This window comes from Pyxicephalus adspersus, chromosome 4 (genome assembly GCF_032062135.1).
Source record: "Pyxicephalus adspersus chromosome 4, UCB_Pads_2.0, whole genome shotgun sequence".
NCBI lineage: Eukaryota > Metazoa > Chordata > Amphibia > Anura > Pyxicephalidae > Pyxicephalus > Pyxicephalus adspersus.
Window position 1 is genome coordinate 67,306,270 of NC_092861.1, and position 13,525 is coordinate 67,319,794.

Consider the following 13,525-nt stretch of genomic DNA (forward strand, 5'->3'; position numbering starts at 1 on the left):
AAACCTACTGCAATTACAAATTACATTGCAGACTTGAATAATGATTATTATTAAAGTAATATTATAGTGCAGCACTCAGTGTACACAAAATACAATAACAGATGCAGGAAAGTTCCCAGTCCCATCTTTACTTGTTGAAGGAAAAAAGTGTGAACAGTTCATAGCACATAGTACAGAATGTTTGATCTTACCAATTCTAAAGCACTTCATTTTTAAAAACATTCACCACAACGTGTATCAACCCTTCATATAAAACATCTTCTTCCAGGAATAGATGACATTCAAAGACTAATTCCACAGGTATATTGAGTTCTTCTACTATTTCAGCCTACACATTGACACTGAATAACTTTCCTGTAGAGTGGTTTTAGTGGTGCTTAATTAATATAAATGTTTTTATTGTATTATATACAGGTGATATGACTTCTTCAATAAAACTTTCTTAGCTACCTGATAGCAGTTTAACTATTAAAGTGTGTATATTTTTTAAAAAAGGTGTGGAAGGGTTCAAAGCTTATCTGATGAGAAGAATATCCCTCTCTGTTTGTCCTAATGATTATTATAACTATATTATAAGATAAATGGAAATACAAATTTGTTCCAGTGAAGAAAATTTTCACATTTTTAAAATGTCCTCGCTTTGGAGAGATTTCCTTTAATTTCCTGTAGAATATCTGGGATAGAAAGTGAAGGGCACATCTGGTTTGTGAGAGGGGCCATCAGGATACTGTGCATAACTTCCTAAAACATTGCAGCACTTTGCTTCTATGTACTATGTCCATGAGCCCTCAGATATGATAATTGCAATTAGCTGGATATTAGGATTAGTTGTGCAAAAAATCAAAAAGCCGTGATAGGTGGATGTTCAATAGCAGTGGCCATTCCTAAGCCAGCTGCAAATGCTTGCAGATTTTCCTGGTTGATTTAAGCCTCCTCGATGAAGTGCAAGGCTAGTCAGAAGCTCACAGTGTCTGGTGAAACCAGAGTAAGTGATTTCCATGCAAATGTGGCGCCTGTGTTACTGTGCAAGACGAAAGGTATGACTGGAGTTCAGCTTCAAAAATGTGCTATAGTTGTAAAGTAATAAAAGATTTAGATTTTCATCTGCCATAATTTTTATATTATCCACTTTCTGCACTTTACACATTGTGTAAATTAACTCTATCCTGCCCTTGTGTGTTAGATGTATTGGCTCTTTAAGTAATATTTGAGTCTCATCTAATCCATTTGTTTTCTGTGGCTGTTACAGGAAACAAATTCTTGAGATTTGATTTAACCGAAGCATCGCACTGCCCTACGCAATCACTATGAATGCTCCGCTAATTCCCCTTTGAGGAAAATGTATATTGGCAAAGACGTTTATCTAAGATGTCATGTTTTTACTTATCTTTGCTCTAAAATTAATTTAAAGAAAAGTAAAATATCTGCCCTTTATGATCTAAATTGAATGGTTCTTGCACAGATTATGGATGCGTTAACGGTTATCAATCACACTTAAAGGCTTCTATCACAAAGAGGTAAAATTGTATTGTCATTACCCTCCAGATTGTCAAAGGAAGAAAATCTGATGGGATTCTGCCAAAAAGAATAGCATTTTTCAAATTGCCTACTTACGGTCCTTATCTTGCTATTTTTAAATTGCTTATTTAGAGAATTGACAGCGCTGTTTGATTAACTGGCCCCCATGAAAATAATAATATTCGTCGGGTAATGGTGTTTGCAAGAAGATTAGATGCGGCCATCCTTTATGCCCTTCAGGCCTTGCGTCATGCTTTGCTTGTACTTCTGATAATGTTTCCTCATGATAAGAGGGCTGTGTCTGACATAAGCAGCTAAGTGATAGAGAAGATCATTTTACTATAAAATATCATTATCATTTTATATAAAATACCTTCTTCAAGGTAGATTGTCCAGTGGAAGTTACACATACTTTTGCCATGCAGTCCATTGTAGCCACTGCTGAGCTTTACTTGGGCATGCATGCACACACAGATTTGTTTGTTGCACATCCACCATGCAAATACAACAACTGTTCCACATTCAAAGATGGTCATACCTATTCTGATGCTTATTTTGAACGTCAGCAGGTCATCTTTTACATGCCTAAATACCTGTAGTTGCTGCCATGTGGTTGGCTGATTTATGTACTTGTGTTAATAGGCAGTTGTATTTATTAAAATGACTGATGTATTTTTTTATTTTCTTATATGTATTTTAAATGCGACTAGTATAAGTAGGGTCCTGAATTTCTATTAATACCCCCTTTTTTGTAAGCTTTTGTTCCTGGACAAAGAGGAACTACAGACCTTGGGTCAATCAGGTATGTTACTCTTTACATGTGCTGACACAGAACATACAGACAAGAGAAAACTGATGTGTGCTGCTTTTTTCTTTACTGTGCAGTCAACATAATGCTTGGGGCAAGGTGGTGACCTGGCTGTGTTAACTGAAGTAGAAATGTCAGGTCATCTAAATGCTTGTGCAGTGTAAATTACAGACTGGGTGGACAGAAATTCACATTTTTCTGGAATTGGTTTTGGCCAGGAAAATGGCTCCCATGTGTATATATTCCAACACTCGGGTCAAAATCTGTTACTTTTAAGTATCATTTCTACAAATATCTTAATAAATGAGGCTTGTTGTTTATACATGCTGGTTCAAAATCATAGGTTGTATGCATGCTACATGAATTGTATCTCTTATGAAACAAAATTTCCCTACCCTAAAAATCTGCATGTTGGTTTTGGTCAGTGATTTAAAAGATCGAATATTTTTTTGTATAAAGTTTAATAATGGCAGCCTAGACATTTCATACATAAGTTTTATTTTTTAAGAAGTAATTATCATAGAGCCAATGCCAGGTACCACATTCTGCAATGTGTATATTACCCCAGAAATGATCACTCAAACGACGGTCAACAATGATTGAATCTAGGCTGAAATATGCAATGCTTCTTTAAGATGTCTGTTTAAGAGTAGACCTAGACACTTAAGCTCAATGTCAGTTTGGAGTCTTTTATGTTTTTTTATATTTGAAATTGGCCTATAACAACAAAAAAAAAAAAAGCAAATACTTTGCATATCAGGCATGGTCAACATCCAGTGCACAAAATCTTGTGCAGGTTAGTTTTAAATATGCCAGGTAATGAAAGTAATTAACCTATTCATGGTTTGAATTAAAATATACCCAAACCATTGTGTAACAAAACCTCTTTCTATAAGCCTGGCTACACAGTTTTGAAAACAGAAAATGGTTTCAGTGTCAAACCTAGCAATTCATGATTAGTCCCGTTTTTAAAGGTTCACATAGCCCTGGAGAACGTAAATAGAATTCCGTGTTTCATTCTGGCAATGAGGAGATTAAAAAACAAGAACGAGAATAGAAAACAAGAAAAAACAACAAGATCACAGAAGCTCACCATTGTTTTATAATTTACTGCTTGTTTTATATTGCATCGTTTCAGTTGGTTAAAGTAAAACTGCAAGTCCTAAAGCATGTTTAGCTTGCTCAGCTTTGGACAACGATTGAACAGTGTGATATATCAGTATTGTTATTCGGGCCCATAGCAGAAATGTACCAATTGCCCTCTTCCAAAGTGTTATGTTTATGTTAGAGCAGTGGTGCCCAACCTTTTTTCATCCGGGGGCCCGCTGTTGGTATTGAGATAAAACTAACAGGCCACAATGCAAACAAACATTAAAGATGTTTAAACCGAGAATAGTTTTAAATTAAAATGAAATGAAATTAAAATGTTTCTAATTACCGTAACCTACATGCCCCAAATAAAAGTGATGACCAAAATTTCTGCACTCACCATTTGATGCTCATTTTATAAATAAAAGGTACAAAACTAAATCTGGCATACAGTGCTGGCTGGTCATACATTGCTCCTCGCTCACCATTCCTGTACCACGGAGCAGAAACTATACCATACAATGCGTCCTGTCAGTTACCCCAAAATCCCTGCAATGGATACTTCCAGAGAAATGGAATTCATGTGACCGATAACCAAAGGCGTCCATGTTCATACTACTACATATTCAGGTCCCCACATCTCCCCATTCTTGAGAAATTAGGGTTCACAAAGGTAAATGGCCAGCTATGTGTGACAGGGTAGCACGGCTTGACAGGTATAGTTTTTAGTTTCTTGTGATGGTGCTATAGTGATTTTAAGAGAAGTTATCCACAAGAGTCCCCCACTTGCCAGTACATTTTCCTTTTCTTACAGAGAAATTGGGGTTCATAAAAAGGAACATGACAGCTATGTGTGACAGGGTAGCATGATATGATGGGTATAACATTTTAGTTGGGGGGGGGGGGGGGGACAAAAGACATTTCCTACTGGCTTCTACATATCCAGTTGCCAACATCCCTCTGTTCCAGTGTATGTGTAACAGGCACCCCACCAGCTGCTCAGTCCCTTGCACTGCAGTGTCTGCGGATTTTACTCCAGGCGGCTGTGAGCGGTACTGAGCGCTTCCCACTAGGCAGGGTTCTATGGCATGAGGAAGGGTTAACCACACTGCAACCTTACCACCAGTCTGAATACACCAGTCTTGAAGTTTTGTGAGCGAGCATGTATATATTTGGGGCAAAACCGCACAGAGCGAATTGACAGTACCCTAATGATTATTAACTCAATTTGGTGACCAAGGTCTTGAAAAAGCCCCCAATATGTGAAAATATCTCTGCTTGTTATTAGGATTTTATGCCTGTCACCCAGTATTTGACATCTTGGTATGTTTAGGGCAGTGTTTCCCAACCTTTCTTGGTCACGGCACATATTTTACAATTAGAAAAATCCCACGGAACACCACCAAAAAGTCAGACACGTAAATTAGCTACCTGCTGCCATCTAGTGGAAGAGTTTTTTTTGGTTCTGCCTATCACTATACATCGCTGGTATAGACAAATGAAGACAAATTTTTTGCAGTAAATAACTCATTTTGGGACCAATTAACTGAAATTGGATAATTTCCCACGGTACACCCGAAGATCTCTCAAGGCACACTAGTGTGCCGCAGAACAGCGGTTGAAAAACACTGGTTTAGGGGGCTGAAATTTGGTTTAGTAGCAGGTCTGTGTACACTGAAAATATCACATTTCTATGATAATCAGCGTAGGAGATATAAAGGTTTGTTTATGAGGATAATGACAGTAGCTCACAGACCACAGCTCTTATGCTACTGGGATTATCCCACTGTACAAGGTGGGAGGTTAGCACACAGCTGATTGCCAGGTCTATGGAACACGCCCACTCTCTTCCACTCCTGGTAGTTCGATCTCATAGGGAAACATGAGATGTGAGCGCCCCATTCCCTGCAAGACAACCAGCAGAGAGGGAATGAGTAGAGGGCCAGATTTGACTGCCCAACCTATGGCCCAAGGGCTGGATGAGCACTCTTGTGTTAGAGCATATAATATTTTTGAGAAGTAGTAATACATATTCCAAAATATAGTATGTGTATTAGTATGCACTTACATTATGCCTGCAAAGTTTACCTGTAAGTCATTTTTAGTTTGGCATTCACATTTCTAACTATTTGCTCTGACATATATTTTACCCTTTACATGGCGCATACCTTAAATATATGAGTACAGTTCTGGTGTAATAAAATTATGTATAGGTTAATGATTAGATCGAGTTCCCCTTCCCCATTCAGGGCAAAGTGACAGGATCTCCTAAATGCTCAACCACCACAGAAACCATTAGCCATATTCCCCCACTGCACTGACCCCTTTCTCCTAGAAAATCATTCTCTTAGGTCAGCAACTATTTAGCATTTGTGAGGAAGGGAAGTGGGCCAATAAGCTTGTATAATCTCTACAGTGCTCAACCCAGGAATTTTTTTGAGCCGGGTGGGAAGAAATTGTAGGCGGTTGGCATCCCCTCTATTGTGACCCAACTCTTCAGTAGCCACATAAAAACAGCCGGGTGGTTACTAAAAAGTGCCGGGTGGTGCACCCAGCTAAAAGGGGCTGGGGAGAACACTGCTCTAACACAGAGCTTTGTAGAGATCTTAGAGCCACCACCTGTACAGACACTCAGAGTGTTAAAGTGCAGAGAAGATAAAATTTCAGTTGTAAACAGAAAGTAACAAGCTTGTGCTTATGATAATTTATTTCTGCAAATGAGACAATAATAGGCAAGACCTAGTAGGCACTATATGAAAAAACATATCAATATTTTTTTCTTTACAGACTTCTATTAAAAGAACATGGCAGATCAATGAGATGATCATCTAGTTTTTGTTAAATTATATGTAATCTTTTTATGACTTATTTTAGCCAAACTAATGTGTAAGTAATAAATTACACAGATACCAACAATAGTTATTAGGAAGGAAACAAAGGAATTTGTGGCATGTTAACCTGTGATGGCATCTGAAAGGACAAAAGGAGTGAGTGGGCTTTTAAAGTTTAATAGTAAAGGTGTCCACAATCACAAAGGTTACATATAGACAACTAAAGTAAGTTTAATATTGGTGTAACCTTAATTGTTCCTAATACTTTGTGCTGGTAATGGGTCCCATGTATTATGCACTTGTACTGAGCTTTTGAAGATTTCTTTAGTGCGAGGATTGTGGATACTACAGAGGTCTGTAGATACAAGGCTGCCTTAAATAAACATCTTTTAAGTGTCACGGCATAACAGCAGCCATTCACTAGAAATCTTCATAGTTGCTGGTTGTGCTTGTGTTTGACTGCAATATTCTATTCTTGTGCTTTACAGATGAATCAGCAGATGAGTGCAATGAATCTGAATGGAGCAAGCAATATGATGGGATTTGGTCAGCCAGCAAACACTGTTGGAGCAGGATGGTCAGGGAACGCTTCTGGTCAGACTCTAAGTACACAACTGTGGAAATAAGGACTGCCTGTGAAAATTAATCAAGAGGATCCATTTGACATTCCTTGCTTTAATGCACACGATACCCATTGTTTTAAATATGTATATATATATTAAGCTCTCTCTTCCAGATGTTGATAAAAAGGCTTGTCCAGTTACCTTGTCAGGTCTGATAGTAGTGGAAAAGGTACATTTACATATCAACAATGTTCCATGATTTTTAATAATGTTTATAAACCTATGTATTTGACATGTGGTTATATTGTGCTATGGTATAAAGGGACTGGATATAATTGGTGTTTCCAATTTTTCAATAGAATACCTAGCACCCAAACCTCAACTACCCTTTGGTTACTAAAATTTAGTCATACTGAAGTATGATTTTTTTTTGATTGTAAATGTATCACCAGACACCTCTACTTGTGTATCTTTTTGGATGTTCATTTATCATAGCTGTGTTTTACTTAAGGTGTGCTGAACAAGTACCACAATACATGAAAGCAGCATAAGTCTGGATGATGTCCTTTGTAGTAATTTAGGTTCAGATAATCGAACTGGCAAAGGTGCATTTCCATCATAACTAAAGAATAATTTAATGCCGTATACAGGCTTTACTTATATCAAACTTCTTTCACTGTACTGTGAAGTATACACAGCTTTCCCCATAAGGTACATCCAGATTTATGCCAGTGATCGTGTTTACATTTTAAGGTGCCTAGTATTAATGAGATGTTTTCTCCCATGTATTATTCTATGAACCTATGGATTGTTTGTATTTAATGCAGCCCCTCAGGCTTTATAGTTTATTACTTAGTACTGACAAGGCAAATGGTTAATCTGTGTGCTGTACTTTTGTAAGTGGAATGTTCTATATAATAGGTAACCTTTTACTTTCATCGTGTAGGGCCAAATCAACACACTTCCAAACTATCCTGCTCCTGGTTTGTCTAATAGCATCGTTTGATTGGATGGCACATGCAGTTGACATACAAAAAAAAAAAATGACAAACTATAAAATATCAAACACAACACAGGTGGGAGCATATTTGTTGGCTTCAGATATAATTGAGTGGCAAGAAAGTATATGTCCAGTTATGCCTTGAAGCCATGGTGCCACTCATATGTTCTCCATAGTCCTGAAGTAGAAGTGTACACTCCCAGTACCAAGAGTCTGGGGCCCAGTAGCTTTTCTGGTTAAAATTGCAGTGTCTGTGGTTCTCTGAATTCCAGTAACTTGAAGCTTTGGCTGAAGGCCAACACATGATCAATATAGATAAAGGAATGGCGGCTCCTTAATAATTTGAGGTCCACATCTAAGGATCCATATGGTGTCCACTTTCAGGATTCCATGTGATGACATTTGACTATCATACCTCAATTTTAATTGTATCCTGAGGATGTTTGGACTCATTAGCTAGATTTACTTTTTCTGTTCGTGTATGCCACACTAGAACCTGAAAGAAATGTTGCACAAACCAGTTACTATTTTTGTAACATGCTGCTTTTGCAAACAAAAAATCAACATAAAACTGATCCTCAGTGTGTGTGGCCCAATCTGTTTGGCTACATCTTTAAAAGTGATATGTAATATGTTCTGTAAAAGGGGAAAGGTAAAGAATCATATCGATCACAAGTGGAGTTTGTGAGGGTGTATTTTATCTCTGACAAGCATATTATTTATCCTGTCCATAAGTTCAGTGTTTGAATTTGGAAAGTTTAAATTATAATGCAAAAGTAATTGTTTTTTCCCTTTTAATTCACACACACTGCTCACATTCTAATTACATAGCAGATTTTAGTTATGACATAGAGCCATCTATTACTTTACTGGTTGTCGCCTAATCTGCAGCACGTAGATTATAATTTTTGCAAATATGGCGATGGCAAGAAGTCAAATTGCTTAGTGATTACAGAATTCCCTAAGTAGTTTTACATGGTTTAGATCAAATAAAAGTTTTTGTTTTGGTTTTAGTTGGTCATTAGAATTATTACTTTTATTTACCTTTTCTTTTTATATTGTTTGCCTGTTTTTTTTTTTTTTTTTTTTTTTTTTTTTTTTCCCCCCCTGCTTTTATTAGTGTTCTGCGGATTTGCTATTCAGATTACTGGCACGTTAGAAAACATTGGGTTTTATTTTTATTTAATAGCATTTTTGTGTTCTTTTAACTAACCTGCAGTTCAGATGCATTGTTATAACTGATGCTTCTCTCGAAGCTTGTGAGGTTGTAACCTGTGTCTTTACAGAGCCATGAATTAATAAAAACAATCTAAGAGAAAAAACTTGATTTAACTCTGAACTTTTGTATTGTCCCAATGTCAACTTTAGAGATACAGACTGAATGTAGTATTGCATAACTTTGATGAACAAGGTATCTATGGAAATAAAAATTCTGATGTTGTATTGGAAGTTTTACCTTTGTGCAGTTGTCTGCTTTTGGTTCAAGTTCTTCCACCTTAGTAATCTGCTTTAAAAAATCGGATTCCTGCATTCCTGGCTGAGAACCTCGTCGCTTAAATACTGCTTTTGGGCTTGAAAGAATTACTTGAAGGCTAACGGCAAATCCTGAAACAGAACAAAAGTAAGGATAAGATCACATTATATGGTTTGTTAAAAAGAAAAATGTGTTTTCACCTAGAGAAAGAAAAGTGTGAAAATCTGTCATTTAATGTCACCAAAGGACATGGAATTTCTGGCTTATTTTTTGGCAGCAGGATAAGCATAAAGAAATATAGGCTGTGAAAATTTATATTCCTATACTAACAGGAGCAGTATTGGCCATATCTCAATGAATATTCAGAGAAGTACATTTGGCATTCAAATGAATGGGCTTCCAAAATGTAGTGCATTGCAAAGCAAACAGCAATGCATTTGAACTGGAAGTATAACGCTCGTTTTTTCCCATGCCATTAGAGAGGTTTTCCTTTATTTCCAGGGTGTAACAGGAAGTATTGAAATGTCTAGACAGAAATGTCCAGTAAGTGAGGGGACCTTTACTCTTGGTTGTCATATAAGCTTGTATTTCATTTGAAGGTTTAGTTTCAGCTCCTGCTCTGGTGACTGCTGTAAAATTTTGGACTTTTTTATTACTTTCTCTAACAAGGAAAAACGTAATCAGGACAAAAACTTTGGCTGGTAATAAACCATCCTCACTTTATCCCAAAAAATTCTGCTATACATACAATTTTAACTTTTAGGAGGGTAATTTTTCATGAGAAATATTTAGCAACTTTAAATAGCAGCTGTTTCCCAATTACATGATCCTGGGATATATATCAATCTCTGCATAGACAAAACAATATGTACGATAATGTGCTTTTTGTTGCAACTTCTAAGGAATGCTAACAGCCCATTAGGAACTTGGTAAACTTTATGGCTTTTTCTGCAGTGGCGGCTGTGAAGCGGTGCAATTATTGTTTCTCAGCCGTGGCCACAGAATCTAAACTCCTGCCAACTGCTTATCATGGACTCAAGAAAGGGTGGTGGCAGGCTATCAGTCACCAAGAGTGCACTGAAATAATGTAAGCGTTGTTACAACATCATCAGTGGGACTATGCAAACATACTTTTGAGTATTATATTCCCCGTTGGAGACATGTCCTGAAAAACTCGGAGGTGCCCAAAGGCAAAGCTGCTAAATTAGGACACCAAAGTAATATGGTGCAATGCAGGTAAGTGATTATAAAGTCATTATCAACATCAGATCAAACCATTCTGGAATTTTATTTTGAGACAAATTGTTGTTTTTAATGTCAATTTTATATAGCATGCATCATTTTTATTGGGTATATGGGTAAACTTTGGCTCATTGAAAACCTTACATTTACTATCTTATTCCTACTTACTACTTTATTCTTTTTGTGGTGTATCCAATTGATTTTATTTTTCTAGTTCTGCAAGAATAACTTTCTTTGAACGACTCCAGTATGAAACCTACAGAACTTTGTGTAAAATGCATTGCAGGCACAAAGGATGTAAAATATGAACCTCTAATATATTAATGCTGAAAATACTGTAGAATCCTTTTTTATATGTCGCTATCTTTAGAAAGACTTCAACTGCAAGCTGTGCCCCCCAAAAAAAGAAAGCAGATGGCAAAAGACCAGTATTTCCTGTTGTCTGCCTGCAGCTGATCCCCCCCCCCCCCCCCCAGCTTGGTGTAAAGTAGCCAGCCAGCTTGGTGTAAAGTAGCACATCTTTGCTTCCTTAGACCCAAACATTAGACCCAAACAACATTTGACCCAAAGACTTACATTTTAATATTTAAGAATCGTACCGTACAGTACTACGGTACTGTACAGCCGTACAGTGGTGACATCAGAAAATGTCATAGGTCCAAGGCAGCTGTGCACCTATCACTGGGACCTATCACTGCACATTTACGGCTGTGAGGCTCAAAGCAAAAGAAAAAGCAAGCAAGATTTCAAGACAAAAGGTAGAACACTTTAATTGTACTACTTTTTAACACAATTTCTAAATGTTCCCTATGACAGCAGATCTTCAGTTTTGAGTTCAGGTCCACATTAAGGGTGTAACAAAAGTAAATGTGAGCACAGGAAATGGTTTTTATTCCTGCTTCATACAGCTTTACTGTTTTTTTTTCTTCTTCTTTTGGCTCCTATATTTACAGATTAAACCAGGCCTTATCATCATAATTCACTCTGGTGAAGACCTACCATTTACTATGAGGAGAGGGGATGCAAAAATTTAGGTACATGATTCAGAAACCTTGACATTTCATATAATGAGAGCTTTGACTATATGAACACTTTTGTATATACTGTGTATACAATGCTTATACGGAATAGCCTTGATCTTGCTCCTGTCATTTTTCCTATTCTGCATGTTGGATGTTTTCATGTGTGGTGACCCTTCTCTTTCTCAATTCTGCATTGTTTATAATATTCAATAGCCTTAGTGCTATACAATAAATTAAGCTGTGTGCCTGTCAATAGAAATGAACATATTTTTATATTTTAAAGCTTTTTATTGTTTGACTTTGTTGGGTCCTACATTTTCCAGAAAACGTCCACTTTCTCAAGCTAATAAAGGCCATCCAAATCCATAAAAATTTTGACATTATACTGAAATTCTGCCAGGGTTTTGATCACAGCATCTAGGTAAAATGTGCTTGTCTCATGAGTTCAGTTAGGAAAACAGTTTAAGGTCTGTAATATCATCTGCTAAAGAACAAAGTTTTAGCATGGATGACAATGCTCCTACAGAAGGATACCGTCAGGGTGTTTGTGTTACCCCCAATTTGAAGAAGAACATAGTATAGTAATAAATAATAGTATTATTTGCATAATACATTATGTATGTAATGAATGTCTCCAACAGCAGATCATGAAGGGCGCAATAAACCCAGCAGTCAGATTTATTTGTCAGTTTTTCTTAACCTGATGGACTTGTTAATAGCAATAAGGTATTTGTGCTTTTGTACTCTTTGTAAAGAGCTGCATTGTTTGAAATACTAGCTTTGATTGCCTAGACCAGAGGTCAGCAAACTTTAGTGGCCACTAGGCCATTTCAGGGGTGGGCAGGAGCACACTAGGCCGGACTCTCTCTCGAGTCCTGCCCTAATCGCTTCGTCCCCCACCAGGACTGCCCCCTGAAGGGAAATCCCTCTCCTCCAGAGGAGAGGGATTTCCCTTCAGGGGCCTTCCTTAATAACCCCGGCGGTGGAAGTGTTAACGCCAGCCACGGTAAACAGGACAGCCACAGCAAGAGGAGGCTCAAGAGCCGCATGAGGCTCAAGAGCTCCGGTGGCTCTGCTAGGTTGTTCCGACCTAACACCCCCTAGCCGATCTCCTGAGCCGCAGGTGGCTGGCCCGTATTAGGCCGGATCGGCCAGGGGGCGTTAGGCCAGAACAAACTACCAGCTAGGCCATATCTGGCCTAAAGGCCAGAGTTTGCCGACCCCTGGCCTATACCAAAGATGCCCAACTCCATCAGGTAAGGAGTTTTTAAAACTAAGTTGATTTACTTTTCATACTTTACATAAAGTACACACACACACTTTTCTAATGGTGTGTCTGTTCCTGGGATTCAAGAACCAGTCATCAGGAGCAGACTAGCTCAAGGGTTTTCTATCTGAGGTTGGAGTAAATAATTACACAAATATTTACACTGTTCGAAATATTTTATTGATAGCTTTTTATTATAGTACCAATTATTTTTATATAGTTCCATTGGTGTTTGGATCAGTAGTAAAATGAGTAAATTTTCTGAACAGATTTGAAAAGAGGAACTAGATACCAGCATAGCAGTCAACACTTTGTCACAGTGTCAAACAAGTTTTTTTGCCAACATCTGATTCTGACACCCTTCAGAATGAATCACAAAACTGAGTCATAGTTTTGTTTTTACCTAATGAATAGGTTACTGGTAAACTTCCGGATTTATTCCCACCAGCATTCAATATAACCCTCAATGATCGGCCATTTAGATGCTCACTGCCAAACGCCCCACAGTTCATCATTTATTATATTTATATTGTCACTGACACCTAAACATCATCAGTCTTGTTTATGCCCTCAAAAAGTAAAATTGGCTATGTTCAATATTTTTTACTCTATATCTGAAGGCCTATAGAGTGTTTTCTGTGTAAAAAAGACATTATGATGTGCCTACTATTTTGCCTAATACATTTCTAAAAAAAATGGGTTCTCTTGATT

The 13,525-nt window shown here is 37.4% G+C and overlaps 2 protein-coding genes across 3 annotated transcripts in view; one reads left to right on the top strand and one right to left on the bottom strand.

Annotated features, from left to right (window-relative positions):
- The window catches only part of SMAP1 (small ArfGAP 1), a 118,544-nt gene extending 109,286 nt beyond the window's left edge, over window positions 1-9,258 (top strand). For both annotated transcript variants that reach the window (XM_072408499.1, XM_072408500.1), the window contains one exon: window positions 6,735-9,258. In XM_072408499.1, the coding sequence (XP_072264600.1) occupies window positions 6,735-6,872 (138 nt within the window). In that variant the 3' untranslated portion in view covers window positions 6,873-9,258. The remainder of the gene's footprint in view (window positions 1-6,734) is intronic.
- The window catches only part of B3GAT2 (beta-1,3-glucuronyltransferase 2), a 66,895-nt gene continuing 59,466 nt past the window's right edge, over window positions 6,097-13,525 (bottom strand). The window contains exons 3-4 of the mRNA XM_072408501.1: window positions 9,266-9,414; window positions 6,097-8,305 (exon numbers count right to left, since the gene is read on the bottom strand). Coding sequence (XP_072264602.1) covers window positions 8,219-8,305; window positions 9,266-9,414 — 236 coding nt within the window. The 3' untranslated portion in view covers window positions 6,097-8,218. The remainder of the gene's footprint in view (window positions 8,306-9,265; window positions 9,415-13,525) is intronic.